Source organism: Malaclemys terrapin, chromosome 3 (assembly GCF_027887155.1).
Source record: "Malaclemys terrapin pileata isolate rMalTer1 chromosome 3, rMalTer1.hap1, whole genome shotgun sequence".
In the NCBI taxonomy this organism is placed as follows: Eukaryota; Metazoa; Chordata; order Testudines; family Emydidae; genus Malaclemys; species Malaclemys terrapin.
In genome coordinates, this window is record NC_071507.1 from 192,683,130 (window position 1) to 192,700,977 (window position 17,848).

Here is a 17,848-nt window from a genome sequence, read left to right on the forward strand (position 1 = left end):
GTGTGCCCAGCCCCTTCCCAAGGTGATTTACCTCTCCGCCAACTACTCCAGGTGCCCGAAACGACATACCCACACTGCTGGGGAAGGTTGCATGACCACTCTTGTGGCTTCCCTTTGCTTCCCCGTCATTTTCTGTGGGGAAGCAAAGAAATCTGCAGCGGACATGAATTCTGTATGCGCGCAGTGGTGCAGCATTGCCCCAGGAGTATAGATGGACCCATTCATCTGACCCAGTATGGCCATTCTTATGCTCTTACGTTTAATAATCCTGGGATGCTCTGTTACTTATTGGCCCTGTTTTTAAAAAGTGTGTTCATCCAACAGATTGTAGTCAATTAATTATAGATAAAGGAAGTGTCCCTTATACACTAAAGAAAGTAGTGTAGTGGAGAAATCTAAAAGATCAAGACAAGACAACAATGCATCAGCATCAGCTTTATTCCAGCTTGTTCCATAGTTAGTATAGTAGTATAAATGCAGAGTTCAAACGGAAGTAAATATTGTTTACCATAAAGGAGAACAAAACATTCAAAGTAACTGGTGCAAAATATCCTCTAATTTTTTTTAGGAGAGCTTTTCTAACAAAGAAATCTTCTCAGTGTTCATCAGAAAGCAGTGTTGCATAACGTACAGCCGTTTGTATACATCTGAATAACCTTCATTTAAGCAAACCCAAACTTAAATCAAGTATAGTTCCAATAGAAATAAAGAGTTTAAGCAATCTACATATGCAAAAATTTTAACAACAATCTAGTTATTACAACTACTTGTGCAAAAGACTAAAACATTCAATAGCTGAAACGCCACTGGTCAAGGGCTGCCCAAATTCTTACTTAAATGAAGGCAGCGCAATTTTAAGAAGCTAGATGCCAGCACTATCAAAACATCTATAGATTCCATGTAGGCATTTTGTTGTCTTACACAAGTGTGAAGTGCTATTACAGAAATATAGCATACAAGTTAGACATTATTTGCTCAGCTGCTTGAAAACCATGCTCAAAATATTTCTACGATGTATAATTCAGTCATCTCGGGAAAATACATGGTCATAAGACTTTTCTTCTCCAACACGTGACGATAGTGAACTAGAAGCCTTACTCTGTGGTATTTTCAGGACTGCTGGACAACATATATGAGTCAACCATTATATCTGAGCCACAACTAGCCCTTTTTTCTAGGAAAAGAGGAAAGAAAGACAGAGGTAAGAATAGGACCATGAAGATACAAAAATATACTTACGCAGTAACAGTCAATAAAGAGTGTGACCTGTATGTTTTTTGGTAGTCTGAAAGACTATAGTACAATTTCAGACCAATTTTGTCTACTTCATGGTCCTGTACTAAGTTTACCCCAACAATTACACATTTGAAAGACTATTGTGTACAATTAATATCTATTAACTAAGGCAGCTGGAACTTTAGTCAAAGGTGAAGTGATTCAGCTGGATGCAAGTGTGCGATGTTTACAAGACAGTCTTCAGTTTAAGAGCTAACCCATTCCACCTGCAGGTGGAACATGATAGTCATAGTAGATATTTTAAAATGTAGTTTAAGATAGTGTTTTATCAATAAAACGTTGATTCTGGTAACATGTACACTTTGGATCAGTCATTCAGATACTTGACATTCTGTGGATAGATCAGTTTGTATCTGAAGGTTCTTTAAAACAGTCATTAATAGGACTGAATGAAAGGGAACCAGCCACCATTTGCAGACTTATACACATTTGACTAAGATATTCTGATTAGACCTCGCTTGCTCTCTCATATGCATGCACACAATTTTTTTTTGTAAACAGAGAAAAACTGTTAATAGACATTACAGTTAGAAAGTCAAGCACTCGAGAGTTAGGAAATACCAGCATGATGGTTACCTGTGCACTCCTTGTGCATATGCATTCTGATGGTCTAATTACATGATAAGAGGACCCTTGCTTCATTCTATGCACAGGATGGATGGTGCTCAATTATCAGATATTCAATATTTTATTTTATCCTTATATAATACACACTATTCATACCCTGCTCTGAAGACAGGATTATTAATTCCTCTATGGCACTCTTGGGGAGGGTGGTAATATCCGCATTTTACACATGAGGAGTTGAGACAGAGAATAATGTCAAAGGTATCAGCTAGTTTTGGGTGCCCTGAGACACCTAGGATCTGATTTTTCAGAGTACTTAGCATTATATAGCACTCTACAAGTTCAAAGCACAGCTCCTATTGAGCATTCACATCTACTGAAATCAACACATCAGAAACCAGGGCCTCAATTTGGGCATCCAGAAAATGGAACACAATTAGCGACTGCCTGTGGAAAGTTTGGTTTAAGAGCATCCCAGTGTAACCCCAGCATCACATAGGGACTCTATGGCACAGGCAAAGATAGAATCTGGTTCTTCAGGGTAGCATTCACTTACCTCGATCACCAGACCCACTTTCTCTTCCCGCAATGCACTGCCTCATTCACTACACACCTTTCAACTTCTGCAACAAATAATGCAGCAGAAGTTGAAGAGACAACAGTCTCCTTTACCACACAACCCTAATTCATCCCCAGAGCAAGACCATCCTGTACACTGAATGAGGCAAAGGACCTGTGGAAAAAATAATTTGTGATCATGTAATTAAAGACCATAAGAATGCATATGCACAAGGGGGCCAAATTAAGGTTGCACCTTAAGCATGGCATTTCCTCACTTTTGAGGGCTTGACATTGCAGCCTCAATAATTTTTTTCAATATAGTTTTGTGTGTAATTTCTTGGGTTTTTCAGAAAACAAACTGAAAAGACAAACAAACAAAAAAACAGAAATGCCTTCACATGGCATGTGACCCATCTAGATGTCAATAAGCAGTGTTGGAACCTTTCAATCACCTTTCAATCCACCACAGATCTCTGTCACTTGAACTAATGGAGTGCCTGATAGCAGTAGTAGGTTGCCATCCTCTATGTGTACATTACAGTACTGAAAAAAAAGAATCCTGGCAAAAAACCAGACAAACTTAAGTAAACCAATGCTAGTTGTAGGAAGGTCTATTATACACCTTTGACTCAAATGAGAAAAGCAGATTAGCTAATAGCTTTTTCAGGCACTGTAAAAAGGCAGGAAGAAAGTATCACCAGCTAAGCTTTTTATTTCTAGTATCAGTCAACAAGTTTGCAAGTTAAACCCCATCATCTCAAAGAAAAAAACAGAAGGACATAAGGGTTTCTTGTACTTTTTTTTGTAAGAAAGAACAAAAATAAGGGAAGAGCTACAAAGAGACCACGTGCCTCAGGTGATCAGTAATGGATACAAAGACTTTCATGTGACAGTCACTACCATTTTACAAAGATTTGGGGACCTACAAGACCTGACTTGGTGATCACAGTTCAATTCTCCAAGTGGAAAAGTACAAAGAGATAGCCATAACTGGTACACTCAGCAGAAAGGCCAAGGATTTGACCAGGCATGAAAACAGAACTATTTCCCCTTAGGGATAGTCCTCCCAGACAAGGCAATATGCGGGGGTCTTGCACTGTTACTGCCTGTGCTGTACCTGCTAGTGAAGAACCCAAAAAATTATTCGAAAGTGACCAGTTAGTCCAATTGCATTTCACAGCTGGAAGTTATTCTGTTTATAATATACTAGAATATCATGCTTTTAGCCTTTTGAAACAAAAGACAGATACTTAACATCCAACTAACAATGAATTCTTCATATGGCAGGAGTTTAGAAAGAAAAATAGAAGTACTACCTTTCAACTCTGAGCCCTCCACTGATAACTTGCACTCCTTATCTGTCACATGGAACGCTGCCTAAAACAAAAACAAAAACAGGTTCTGTTGAAAGGGACAAAAGCACAACTGCTTAAATACTTTTTGTATCTACATCTGATTTAAAAGTAGACTGATTTTTATATTAACACTCAGGTATTCACTCATGCTCAGGTATGAAAATTATTTTCCTATCTCAACCACTAGAACTAGCTTTGTGTCCATCTTATTTCTTCAAGCCAGGCTTCTGTTGCAGGAATGAAGAAGCAGAAAATTGATTCCACCACCTTCTTCATAATAATCAACATCTGTGACAAATGACTCTGGCACAATTCAAGATTAGGTTCCTGGACGTAATGCCATAACAGCACTGTCCTCAAAGCAAAATACAAATGCAAGACCTCTTTAAGATAATTTCTATTACTAAATAGTTATGAAATATTTCGCATTGTTCCTTGTGCAATGTTTCTTTAAGTTCTTTGTTAGCACTATACTGTCAGAATTGATGCACCAATAGCATTATTCAGAACTGCCAAGTCTGACAGCAATAAGCAGCTTCTGCACTTGCTGATATTCCTTCTGTGTTTATTCACTTTCAATATCACCTGTTTTCTGGAACTGGATTTCAGACAACCCAAAATATTCCTAATCAAAATAACAGGCTGAGGGCTAGCCAGTTATACTCCACTCTTCAGGTTTTAAAAAAGGAGGGCCACAGAGGTCACGTAGACTCTACAGTGTATCAGGCAGTTTGATGAACTTTAACATTCAGATTTTCCAGATAAAGGTTGGATAGGTGGGTGGGCGTAGGTGTCATCCCTCATGGTCACACAAAGATTACAACTCATAATTCCAGACACTCGATATTTTATCTCCATTAGGTTTCCCCAAATATTTACCAAGAGCTATAACACTGTACCTCATATGGACTCTTCGTCACTTCAGGAATGCCATTCCAAACATGCTCAGGATTCACTATCTCCTCATTGCCAGTAGAGAGATTCAAAACCTGTTCAGATAAGACATTAACCTTAGTCTAGCAGGTATTACGAGTTCTACAGAATACATAGAACACAACACAACCCATTAATGGAAAAAAGTCCACATCTGGCATATCATGTAAAACACTAAGTATACAATCCCTGTAAAATGAAAGGGAGAAAGAGTATGTAGTGTTCAGTTTCTGGTTTAGACATTTATTTGTCTAAAGTGCATAATCAAATATCTGCAGCTACTCTTCAAAACCATTCAAAAATCAAACTAGGAAACAAAGCTTTAATAGAAAGTTCTTGAAAACCTTTACATTGGCACCTCCTGGCATCCACTTACCAAGTGAATTTCCATTGAGTAAGTCAATCTCCCAATACAAAAGGCAACTGTAACTCTGTATTCTAGAAATCCAGAAGAAGCAAGCAACGCTAACTACAGTAGAACCTCAGAGTTACGCTGAGAATGGAGGTCGTTTGTGTCTGTAACTCTGAAAAAAACGTTATGGTTGTTCTTTCAAAAGTTTACAACTGAACATTGACTTAATACAGTTTTGAAGCTTTACTATGCAGAAGAAAAATGCTGCTTTCCCTTTATTTTTTTTAGTAGTTTGCGTTTAACCCAGTATTGCACTGTATTTGATGTGGGTTTTTTTGTTTTGGTCTCTGCTGCAGCCTGATTGTGAGTTTCCAGTTCCAAATGAGGTGTGTGGCTGACTGATCAGTTCATAACACTGGTGTTCGTAACTCTGAGGTTCTACTGTAACTGTTTTAATCTCTGTAACTGGAACCTCTCTAGTAATCTGAGAGTCTGGAGAACGTGGGATGCACGTAGAGCAACTAAAGCATTTCTAATATACGTGGAATCTTTTCTACACATGGAGAGAGCTCTGAAGTCCTCCTTACCTTGGTGCCTTCATCAGATATCTCCAAAATCCGAGCCTCACACCACTTCAGACATGTCCACACCATACATTTGGAGCCAACAGCAAACCCCTCTAGATTACAGGCATGCTCACTTTGCTCTACAAGATTTGAAATGTCACCAAAATTTGCTGTAACAGTTTTAGACTTGATTAAAAACTATCAATGTATTTAACTGCCTCTGCCTGCTGTCTTTTCTGTCTCTGTTTGCAGGTAAGAAACTACTCCTATTAGTTATAGTAATGGACAAATTTTACAGGAGATATTTGCAGTGCTAACTCATTACTAAAACCTAGGAATTTAAGAGGTTTTAAGGGAGGAACAGATCTAAATCAAGAGTGTCTCATGGACCACAACACTCTGTTCATATATTATTCCATTAGCAACTATAGCACTTTCTATGCACTTTACCTCACAGTCCTCATTTCCCCATCCCCTCCCCACCTCTAATCTTAAAATGTAGACTTATTACAATTAGTTTCTTCTCCAAAACACACACCCCAAGTCAAATATTTTATAAAAAATTAAGCTAAATTTTGCTTTTGCGACTGATTTTTTAAAACAAAAATGTTACTGTGCTGTACAGTTTGATTCTATAGCTCTTTAAAATAATTAAGGTACATACCTGCACCATGACCAGCTAAAGTTGCATCCTGCTTTTCTCTTATTTCAATTTCTTCTTCATCTGAGGGGTTATGCCTCAAGGACTCCCCACTCACAAGAATAGTTTTATACTCTCTGAACACTTTATGCAAGTCTGATTCCATCTGTTCTGCACAACTCTTCTCTTGCAAAGTTAGCCAGTTCTTACATTTTTCACCTCTGCTATCAGCTTGTCCTACACCACACAGCTCTACAGGGCAAGTAGACACTTGTTTTTTTAAGTCAGTTTTGGGGAATGAAAGCTGATCTGCACTATCTACAGAAAGCTCTAAATTAGATGGTTCCAACTCTAATGGGTCCTTCCTTGTTTCATCACCAAGAGAAGCCTGCACTTCCAATGGCATCAGTTCCAATACCTCTTTTCTTTCAGCACCAAGCAAAGACTGTACTTTGTGCATCTCTGGTTCCAGCTCCTTTCTGGCTCCATTACTAAGTAAAGTTTTTACTAGGGCAGACTCCACTTCCAACTCAGTTGGTACAGCTTTCATTTGATGAACTTCAAGCAAGTCCAAGTCCCAATCCACTCTCTCCTTTGTTTCTTCACCCAAGGAAATCTGCTCCTCACATGGTATCAGTTCAAATAGTTTCCCTCTTTCATCACCGCATACAGGCTGTATTTCAAGTGATGACTCCATTTCCAACCAATTCTCTCTATTACTAAATGAAGGTGACACTTCAAGTGATTTCAGGTTCATTAGCTCCCCTGTTTCATCATCCAAAAGCTGTACTTGGAGTGATTCCAGTTCTGACAATTTTTCCTTTGTTTCATCGGTCAAGGAAGTCTGCATTTCTAATGACTCCAGTTCCAGAATCTCTTTTGTTTTGTCACCCAAGGAAGGGTACACTTCGAGTGACTCTAGCTCCAGTAAGAGCTTTTTAAGTTCATCAAGTGAAGAGTGCATTTGTAACTGCTCCATTTCCAACAGCTTCACATTCTCATCCAGGGAAGGATGCACCTCAGCTGATGGAAGTGCCAACTGCTCCTTTCTTTCTTCACCCAGGAGAGACTGTACTTCAAGTGATAATTCTAACGTCTCTGCTTTGAGTTCGTCATCCTCCAAGAACTGTGCTTCAGATGGCTCAAGATCTAAGTCCTTTGTTTCACTATTGGCAAGAAGCTGTGGTTCAGATGTTTTCGGTTCTACATATACCTTTGTTTCGCTATCACTCTCTTTTTTCAATAAAGGATTCTCCACTTTATTAAGTATTTCAAAATTGGTCTGATGCTCATTAGCAGTTTTGAGAATCACTTCTTCAATTCCTGCAGTATTTAGACATCCACTGTCTGTCAGGTGGAATGGTTCTGCACAGAGTAAAGCATCCTGCAGAGCACTATTTTCTTGCTCAGCAACTCCAGTAGAAGCCGCAGCTCTTTCAAGGCAAACAGCATCTGTATTATCTGTCCCTGGACCCTCATTCTTTTCACTGAAAGCGTTCTGAATGTTTGCCAAAGTCGTGTCAGTGTTATACTGCCAAAAACGTTTCATCTCCTCATTAATGTTTTTTCCGTTACATTCCAGTTTAACAACAGATAAGGGAATTTCAGAAGAGTTATCCTTTTGTATTTCCATTACTGTAACCTCTAGTAAATATTCTGCAGTCATGTCATAGAACTTGTCTTTTGCTTCATTACTCCATGAACCCTCTGGGGAATTAAATCCAGATAGACAGCATGGAAATGCTTGCATAGGTATTGTAAGCAATTGATCAGGAATTTGTCTAATCATCTCTCTGCCAACAAGTTCCTCAGATCCATAATCCACATGTCTGACAGTTAGGTTGTTACCTTTTACGCTGCTAACTTTTGCTCTGTAAAGTTTTCCATCTTCACTATACTTTGCTATGCAAATATCACCACTTCTAATACTAGACCTGAAGTCATCCACACTGCTTATTTCAAGTTCTCCAGTTTCCTGTAGTTTTTTTTCTAAGTAGTTTATATTATCTGCGTCAGCCATCTGACACCAAAAGTATTCTGGGCCCTTTACAACAGTGACATAGGTTTCTACAGTCTGAGCTACCTCTGGAATCTTCCAGAAGAATGATTTAGTGTCAGTTATACTAGAAGCTTTATTTTTCTCTTCAAAAGGCAGAGGTTCACACTGATTTGCCACATCAGCACCACTCTCTCTTCTGTCAAGTGCTTCTGTTGACTGAGATTCTTCTCTCATTCCAAAGGTTTCATTAATCAGATCCACTGCTATCATACCTTGCTCGTCATAGAGAACAATTTCCCATCTGTCTTTGAGTTTCTCTACAAATTCACAGTTTATTTTAACTTCACTTGTTCTTTCTGAAAAATAACTCACTGCTTCCTGTGTCCAATTTGTAAACTGTTTGGACTGAACTCCAGCCAGTGAAGAATGAATACTCATCATTGGAATTGATGAATATTTTTCAAGCAGTCTATTTGTTTCACAAACATTAACTACGGAAGTGTTGCCATAATCTATATATTGTACACTTATCTGTTCATCAGATAGTTTTTCTTTTACTACAGCTCGATACCACAAGCCATCTTCTGAAAAAACGGCACCAATTAAGTCTCCTACTTGCATCTGTTGTTGACTGAGACTCTCTGTTCCTGTTTTATTGTTTAATCCTTCTGAAATATTGTTAAGTTGAGATTCATCACTTGCTAATTGAATATAAAAATCTGAAGGGTTATTTACATGAGAAATGTATACTAAAGTCTTCAGACCAGGCACTAAGTTCCTTGGAGGCAAGTCACATATGCTTTTAATTGGGAAAAGTGTACTATTTTCTTCTTGATTTCTAGTTTTAACAGTATCAGGTTTAATATCAGACTTTATCTCTTTCTTTATAAAGCGTAAAGATCTATTTTCATCTACTTTTTTACCTATTAACGAAGTACTTGCTGAGGGAAAAACTTTGTTACTGTTAAATCTTTCCACAGATCCTAGAAACTTGGTTGACAACTCTCTTTTTGCAGCAGGTTGGAAGTGTTTTACATCCTTACATACAAAGCTGGTTTTGGTATTGCAGTCTTCTCCTTGGATTTCAGATCTCCAAGGTTTAGTCTCAGACTTTCTCATGTATGTTGATGATGACTTCATGTTTTCATTCCTCTCTTTAGCATTTATGTTTTTAGAATGTAGAGTTTCATTTTCTACATATTTGTTAGACTCTCTATTTCTTGGTAAGCTTAAACCCTCTTTAATTTTTGCATTAATTTGAATATTGCCATCATACAGTTCAACTATCAGCCTTCCATCAGATTCTTTTGCTACCACTATCATCTTTAAAGGCTTATGCAAGACAGCAGTTTCAAACCATGTGGTAGCTTCTTTCGGTACATTAGAGATATCAGATAGTGAACATTTTATAGCTTGCATTGGCAAAAGTAAGATATCATATGCATCACTAGGTATAGGAATCAAGTCTTCTTTCTTTACCACCTGTGTATTCCCAAAGTCTACAAAGATGACTTCTTTATTAGGCTTGGTTTTCAAAACTGCTCCTCTGTACCAGTGATTGTCAGTATACCTTGCAAGATATAGGTTTCCGGGGTTTTGTGACATTTTTAAACTGTGCAGTACTTTGCTTAGTCGACCAATGTTATTTGTGAGCAGTTCTAGGACATCTGCACTTCTGGCAAGTTGGCAGTAAAATTTCCATGGATTGTCAACATGTGTTACATAAATCTCTTCTTCACTTCCAATTTTGATGTCATGTGTAGAATAATAGTAAGAGTGTAGCTGAATGGTGGATGCCAGAGGTTTTTGAGACGGTACAGGTCTGGCCAACCCTTTCTCGGTTAAAAAATGGCACACACTCTGAAAAGGTGTAATTAAGTCCACAACATTAAATAGCTCTTTATTGTTTATGGCAGCTAGAGCAAATATTGTACACTTCAGTTCCAAATGATCTGCTGTGTCATCAACAAACTCCTGAAAAGCTTGGATTGCTTTTTCATCCCAAACAAAAGGATCCTGACCATTTGGTTGGATTAAATTGTAAAGGCTGCATCTGAAAGCCTGAGCCTTTAATTTCAGAAAGTTTGCATTAATTGAGCAGAGATTCTTTACAGAAACCAGCTCCTTGTTCCCATAGTCAACATATATTACTTCTACCTGTTCTGTAGAACACTCTCCACTAATAATCAAAGCTCTGTACCATTTCTCATCCTCTGAATACTTAGCTAAACACACTGGACTTGCCCAACAATATGGCTGTGCTGAAGTCTTGCAATAATCCTGAATTTCAGCCATTAATGACTTAAGTTCTTGGTTGTTTCTCCTCAACTGACACCAAAAGTAGCCAGGACTTTCAACATAAGATATTATCACCTGAACTGTACTACCAACTTCCAGCTGACCTTCATAAGGAGATCCTGGTTTTATTTCCAAGTAGTACTGTATAAGAGAGGAGGGCAGATTTAGGTTTCCCTTAATTTTTTTTTCATCAGGAGCTGAGTCACTTGATAAATGGCAATTTTCTGCAGTAGGCTGGTCTTTGACTGTCAAAGGCACAGAGGGGTTCAGCGCTATATTGTCTCTTATTGTTTTGGTTTGCACGCCACTCTTCCTGGCTGTTGAACTTACTAGCTCCCCCTCGCCAGTATATTCTTTGGGATCCTGCCTCAGAGACTGAACAGATAATTTCTGAAGAGTGTCTGGAATCTCAGACCCTTGGAATTTTGCATAGCCTCCTTGGGACAAAATTTTGCTTATATTTTTCTCCCCTGTTTGAGACTGGTCAAGAATTTCAATCACATGCTTGTCACCCTGCGTACCCAACACCTGGATCAACAGCTCTTTGCTCTGCACTGCCCTTTTAAAGTGAGCCACAGACTCTTTACTCCATGTCTCTCCCAGGGGAGAGACATCTGCCAAACAGCACTTCAGAGCTACAGCAGGCAGCTCCCTGAACTGAGGCAGCAGCTCCTTTACCTCATACCAATCCAAGATCTCCCTGTTGCCTCTATCCACCAGGTGCACTTCCACCCCATTCCCCAGCACACTGGTGATAACGGCCCGATAGTAGGCGTTCTCCTTCCACTTGGCGCAGCACAGGGATCTCGGCTGGGGCTCCAGGACGATGCCGTCCAGCTTCTGGGCTCGGGAGTAGAAGTCGCTCATGCTCCGCATCAGCTGGCTGAAGGGCAGGAGGTGCTCCTTCAGCCGCAGCCAGAACTCGGACGGGTCTCGGACGAAGGACACCTTGGCATGGTAGAACACTCCCACCTTCACCCGCACGCCCGGCAGGTGGGCAGTGGCCGGGTCCCTCTGAGCCGTAGTTGTGGGGAGTGTGTCCGGCGGCGGCCCCAGCTCCTTAGGAGGGGCGGCGTCCTCCTCTTCCGGCCGCTCCTGCGCTCCCTGGCCGCCCCGCAGCAGGCTGTGGGCCAGACAGCCGCTCTGCACCCCGTAGAGGCAGTTCAGGTTGAGGCCGTTCTCCCCATACAGGTTCACGTAGTAGAGGTGCTCGAAGGGACTGTAGGTTTCGATGCGAGCGCTCACCGCCTTGCCCAGCAGCAGCGCCTTGAGCCCGCTGAGCTGGGAGCAGGACCAGCCGCAGCCCCTGTCCGAGATGCCCTGCAGGGCGCACGGGTAGGTCACTACCGGCATGCGGAAACACTCCAGGGGCAGGCGGCGGAGGTTAGCCCCGATGACGAACTCCTTCCTGCCGTAGTCCACGCAGATCACCTGGGCCACCAGCCGACCCTGCTCCCCGGGGAAGATCTCCAGCAACAGCGCGCGGTACCAGCGCCCGTCTATGCAGCGTGCGGCGCAAGGGGCGCCCGGCTTGGGTAGCGGATCCTGCTCCCGCCTGGCCGCCGCCTCGTACCTCTGGTGCAAGGAGTCCGAGAGGCGTTGGATCTCCTGGGAGAGGCTCTGCAGCTGGCAATAGACGTGGTGCGGGTCGGAGATCTGGGTCACTAGCACCGGCTCAGTCACCCCCAGCTGCAGCCGTGGGTAGAAGAAATCCAGGGCGGCCGGGCCCGGCTGGGGAGTGGTAGCAAGAGGGTACTGCTGAGCCGAAGTAGGGCCGGGGGGCTCCGGCTTGGGCTGGCCGTGCAGGCAGGGCGCTGCCAGGCAGCGCTTGAGCAGGGCTCGGAAGCAGCTGGGAGTGACCTGCTTGGCCAGGCCCAGGTGGTGCATCTGGGCCAGCAGCGAAGGCAGCTCGAGCAGCACCAGGCACTGCGGCATCAGCACCTCTCGCACCAGCCCCGACACCTCCTTGGCGTGCAGGTAGTTCAGGAACTCCAGGGCGCCCGCCGTCCAGCTGGCGGCCGGCTGCTCCCCGCTGCCCGCCACGGCCGCCCCGTCTCCCGGCGGCACCAGGTCGGCCAGCACGCAGCCCAGCACCTCGGAGGGCAGGTGGAAGAATTCGTCCCTGCCCCGGGCCAAGTAGTAGGCGTCGGCCGCCACCGTGCGACCCTCGTCCAGCAGGAAGACTCGGCAGCGCTGGCCTTGGCGGCTCACGACCCGGCAGCGGTGCCAATGGTCCCCTAGTTCCACCAGGCACAGGTCCCCCGAGCACAGCCCGGCCCCCGCCGCCGGCCAGACGGCTCCCGGGGCGCCGACCAGGCGCGGCCCGGCCTTAGCCTGGATGTCCTGGTGCAGCCGGGCATACTCCTCCCGGCGCTCGCCCAGCAGGCCCCACAGCCGCACTAGCGGCACCTCCGGGTGAACGTCCACGAAGGAGACCCTCAGGCCGATGGTGGTGCCGGGACTGGGGATCCCCTGCACGGAGCACATCCCGCGGCGCTGCGCGGCCGCCCCCTCCGCGCGCCCTGGGAAGGGAGCTAGCGGCCGTTCAGCTGGTCTAGAGGCACGTGACCACCCCAAACTGCCCAGCACGAGACTGACCCGCTACGCCTATAGCGCTGCACTGTCATAGGCTGTTCTTCCCCACGTGACCCTTCCCGTCGCCGCCGGGTGATCCGTGGGCTTCACTAGAAGGAAAGTCCGTTAAACGACCGAGCTTTGTGTTAGGAGGGAGGTTGCGTTGGTCTGGTCCATTTGGCCCGGGGGGGGGGGAGGGTAAGACCAGGTTGGCGGCTGTGCTATCAGCGGGGAAGGAAGGAAGGGTGTGAGGGCCAGAAATATCCCTGGGTGCAGGCCTGTGGCAGGGGGAATGGCGGTGGGATAGGCCTGCTCCTGGGAGCTGTACTCCTCTGGCTCTGTCCCAGCCTGTCGCCTTGCTAGGCTGCACCTGGCTGCTCAGGGTGAAGCATTTCATGCTGAGAGGTGTCTACAGGCTACTGGAGCCCAAGGCAAGCCATGGCACGCTGGGGCTTGTTTACATGCTACTTGACATGAGGGGAGAGCATTGCATGCTGGGAGGGACCTGCTTTTACAGGCTATTTGGGCTGAGGACCAAGCATTGCATGCTGGGAAGTGTCTCCACAGGCAACTCAGGCTCAGGGTGAAGCATTACTCTATGGGACTTGCCTACAGACTACTTGAGGTCCAGGTGAAGTGTTGGATGCTGGGACCTGTCACTGCATACTGCTCAGGGTGAAGCATTTCATGCTGGGACCTGTCTCTGTAAATGGCAGCTTGGGCTCAGTGTTAAGTGTTGGGAATTGTCCGTGGGCCGCACCCAGCTGCTCAGTTCAAACTGTGGTTGTGATGCCAGTGCACAGTTGGGAGCATGTTTCTGTGTGGGTGCAATCTGTGTTACACCTCTACTAGCAGGATCACATGGTTAGCATGTAACATTTCTCTAAGGCACACAAGCCGGGGGCTGGGTGTTAAGTCCAGCTCCCCCAAAACACAGGACAATAAGATCCTAAAATTAGCCATTAGGTGTCATAAAGTAGTTTTGCAAATTAGCAGGATAGGGACAGCTGTAACTTAAACAGCTTCCCACATCTGTCTGTGGGCCACTGCACCTGCCCAGAATAGCCAATGCACAAACCAAACCATCTGTACCCCAGAGCTGATACACCCCTGCAGTAGGGCTGAACTGGGGCAAGTGAGTATAAGGGTATTGCACCACTCCTATGGTCTCCAGGGAGTCATCCTGGGGAATTCCCAGGTAGGATTATCTATCTGCATTTCTGTGGCATAGAGGAGAGGGAATGCAGCTCAGAAATGAGGCCAGCAGGTCTAAACACATTTTAAAATGTACTGTTTCAAGAAATTTGATACACTACATCATTGGCAATGTTGACCAAGTAATACGAATAAACAAGGTTAAGATTTTGTCACAGATATTTTTAGTAAAAGTCATGGGCAATAAAGAAAAAATAATGGAAGCCTGTGACCTGTCCATAACTTTTTCTAAAAATATCCTGTAGGGGTTTGGAGCTCCAGGATCCCCCTGCAACCCAGCAGCTCTGGGGTACCCCCACTGCCTGCAGTGACCCAGAGTTCTGGGGGGCCCCCACTGCCTGCATCTCCCTGCAGGCAGGGGGACCTTGCAGCTCCTGGCTGCTATGGGCTGAAGTCATGGAGGTCACTGAAAGTCACGGATTCCATGACTTCCGTGACCTCTGTGAAAAAATCGTAGCCTTACATATAAATGTACACCAAAAAAATCAAACGTAGGCGTTTAAAACAAAGCACCTAAATAAGAATGGCCTGATTTTCAGAGAGGCTTAGTTTCCCACTGAAGTAAATAAGAATTATGGTCACTTTACATGGCTGAACATCAGACAATTTATTCAGATGTCTAATGGATTTAAGTGTCTAACTTTGGGCACCTACGTTTGAACATTGTGGCCTGGGTGTTTATTACTGTGCAGTAGTGTATTTGGCACTTAACGGACTTACAACTTTTAATACTTACATTTTAATTTTTTTGTAAACATAAAGCATGCCAGATATCTGCCATCAATATTAAACTTTATTAAGCATTATGCTTCTTCCTTAAATATTTCTTGCCTAGGTCCAGCTTTTGTAAGAGCCAAACAGTGTCTTTCATCAAAATGCTGTAATACACTGAAGAGTGACTGTAAACATAGCATCTGAAGAGATAGCTACCTATGTGTATCCACAGATACGTCTACTTTGGTGACCAGACTTGCAGGGCCACTGAAGGTGAGGGCAGAATTTTGCCTGCAGATTTATTATTGATTGTGATGATGTGTGAGAAATAAGGAACTCAGGTTGAGTTTTCAGGACAGTTAGGAAAAAAATTCAACTTATGAACAGAAAACATTTGACATCAGAGACACTGAGACATGACCGTGGGACCCGGCGTTTTTACAGAGCAATTTTTCAGAGCAGGCTTGCACTTTATGTTCCAGCACACTGATCAAATGTTGGCCAGTGTCAGCTGGTTGAATCCTCCCCTCTCCTCTGCAATCCAGACAGCATTTGGAGGGTGTCTGGTTAGACAGGCTATAGTTTTGATCCTCCAATTGCAGAATGTTGTTCAGTTTCCATTCCCCCTGATTAAGATACTCAAAATGTTCATAACATCATTGAACAATTCGTAGATTGAAAACATTTTGTGTTTATGATCAAAAATCCAGTAACATGTAGGCCAGAAGTGGGCAACTATGGCCCGCGGAACCCTCCTGCCCAGCCCCGGGAGGCTTGCCCCCGGCCCCTCCTCTGCTGTTCCCCCTCCCCGCAGCCTCAGCTCACCCCACCCCACTGCCGGCGCAGTGCTCTGGGCAGCGGGGCTGTGAGCTCCTGGGGCAGCGCAGCTGCAGAGCCACGGCCTGACCCGGTGCTGTGTGCTGTGCAGTGGTGTGGCTGGCTCCCGCCGGGTGGCGCAGCTGCCTCTTCTGCTGCTCTGGGCGGCGCGGCTGTAGTGCCGCCAGCCACCGATGCTCCAGGCAGCGTGGTAAGGGGGCAGGGAGGGTTGGATAGAGGGTAGGGGAGTTTGGGGTGGTGGTCACGGGGGCGGGGGTGTGGATGGGGTCAGAGCGGTCAGAGGGCAGGGAACAGGGGTTGAATGGGGGCGGGGTCCCGGGGGGGGAGTCAGGAAGGAGAGAGGGGGTTGGATGGGGTAGCGGGGGGCAGGGATTCCGGGGGCGGTCAGGGGATAGGAAGAAGGGGTGGTTGGATGCGCAGGGGGCAGTCAGGAAGGAGACGGGGGGGTTGGATGGAGCAGCGGAGGGTCCGGGGGCTGTCAGGGGAAAGGGGAGGGTTGGATGGGGCAGGACCATCCCCCCAGGGGGGACCATCAGGGGGCAAGAAGCTGGGGGGGGGGTCAGACAGAGGGCAGGGACCAGGCCACGCCTGGCTGTTTGGGGAGGCACAGCCTCCCCTAACCAGCCCTCCATACAATTTTGGAAACCAGATGCGGCCCTCAGGCCAAAAAGTTTGCCCGCCCTTGATGTAGGCAGACTGAGGGCAGGTACTATCCATGTTTTTACACCACGTTCTGCTGGTACAAATTAGTCCTGACCTGCTAACTTACCACTGGGGTTCTCAAAAGACACCTCTGTCCAAAAGACCTGCTGTGGGACTTAAGCAGTCTCTAATCATTGTGATTCCCTCTGTACTGGTGAATTTCATCAATAGCACAGTAGTGTGTCCAATCAGGTAGTGGTGGTGTGAAGTGGGTATACATCCATTGAGAAATAAGTTGAGCCTATCAATTTCTTTCACATGTTATATCAAACATATCTGAGGCCAGGTCTGCACAGCTGAATCTACTGTATTAACCTATTACAGCACCTAGTACTTAATGCTTGGTTTGCTAAGAAATGACAGACTTCTAATGAAGAGATAGCTACAGGAGATGTTCCTTTGGGGGTGGATGGGTGTGTGTGTGTGTCTCTCTAATTCTAATGAAAGGCTCCAAAATTTACACTCAAGTCTTTTATTTATCCACAGAACATGTATAATGCACGATTAAAAAGGTACGTGTTCTATAGCACTACCTAGAGCTCAATCATGTCTCATCCTCATTTACAGGAACCCTCTCTAGGATTAAAAAGGTAATTCAGTGCACTTGCTCAGTAAGTTATTTTGCCTCTGCTGAATCTTCCAGCACAGCTGGTACTTATTGCTAGTTGGGAGTCATGCTTTTTGTGATGGACGCTTATGCCATGGAGACCACCAACTCTATAAGCAACCACCTCTGAAGAGAGACCACCTGTCACATGCGACTAGTTGCAGAAGCCACGGAAAGTTTTTCCCTTATAATTTAACTGCGAAGAAACTGTAAAGAGAAATGACCTGTCATCTGCAACCAGCAACCACATTTTCTTTACTCCCATTCATAAACACAAACCTGTAGGAGAAACTGATCTTCGCTTCAGTAGGAATCCTGTGTACCGTACCAGGCCACCCTTACTTCTGCACTTTGCTGGTGATGGCACTGCTGGTGAGAATGGCTGAGCCGAGCACCCAGCCAGCAGCCAATGCTCTCCCATGTGCAAACCTTTGAAGAGTGACAACCTCTTACAAGAGACCACTTTTGCTAACTCCCATGAGTGGTCGCTCTTGGCAGGTTTTACTGTACTGTAGTCTGTCAAGTGGCAATCAGAAGGTAATATTAAATCACTATCAACGAGACTGAATTTGAAGTGATGACCTAAAGGTGAGAGACTATTGCCAGTCTCCTAAAATAACCAGTTTCCTTAG

At 44.7% G+C, this 17,848-nt stretch overlaps 1 protein-coding gene across 2 annotated transcripts; it reads right to left on the reverse strand.

Annotated features, from left to right (window-relative positions):
• Nucleotides 1-585: 585 nt before the first annotated feature.
• Nucleotides 586-13,054, reverse strand: TDRD6 (tudor domain containing 6). Of its 2 annotated transcripts, XM_054024178.1 has the most exons (5): nt 6,295-13,054; nt 5,652-5,770; nt 4,679-4,768; nt 3,741-3,801; nt 586-1,174 (listed from the first exon to the last, which is right to left on the reverse strand). In XM_054024178.1, exons 1-5 carry the CDS (start codon nt 13,052-13,054, stop codon nt 1,095-1,097), a joined length of 7,110 nt encoding a protein of 2,369 aa, XP_053880153.1. In that variant the 3' UTR covers nt 586-1,094. The 2 variants fall into 2 exon arrangements, with proteins under 2 accessions (XP_053880153.1, XP_053880152.1); XM_054024177.1 differs by having other exon boundaries at nt 586-3,801.
• Nucleotides 13,055-17,848: the final 4,794 nt, after the last annotated feature.

Excerpts from the sequence above, each read along its gene's own strand:
- TDRD6 (XM_054024177.1), bottom strand. The coding sequence starts at position 13,054 with ATGTGCTCCGTGCAGGGGATCCCCAGTCCCGGCACCACCATCGGCCTG. Across the intron at positions 5,771-6,294 it reads TTTAGCTGGTCATGGTGCAG|AGCAAAGTGAGCATGCCTGT; the intron begins GTATGTACCTTA and ends CAAATCTTGTAG. Across the intron at positions 4,769-5,651 it reads TATCTGATGAAGGCACCAAG|GTTTTGAATCTCTCTACTGG; the intron begins GTAAGGAGGACT and ends TTATCTGAACAG.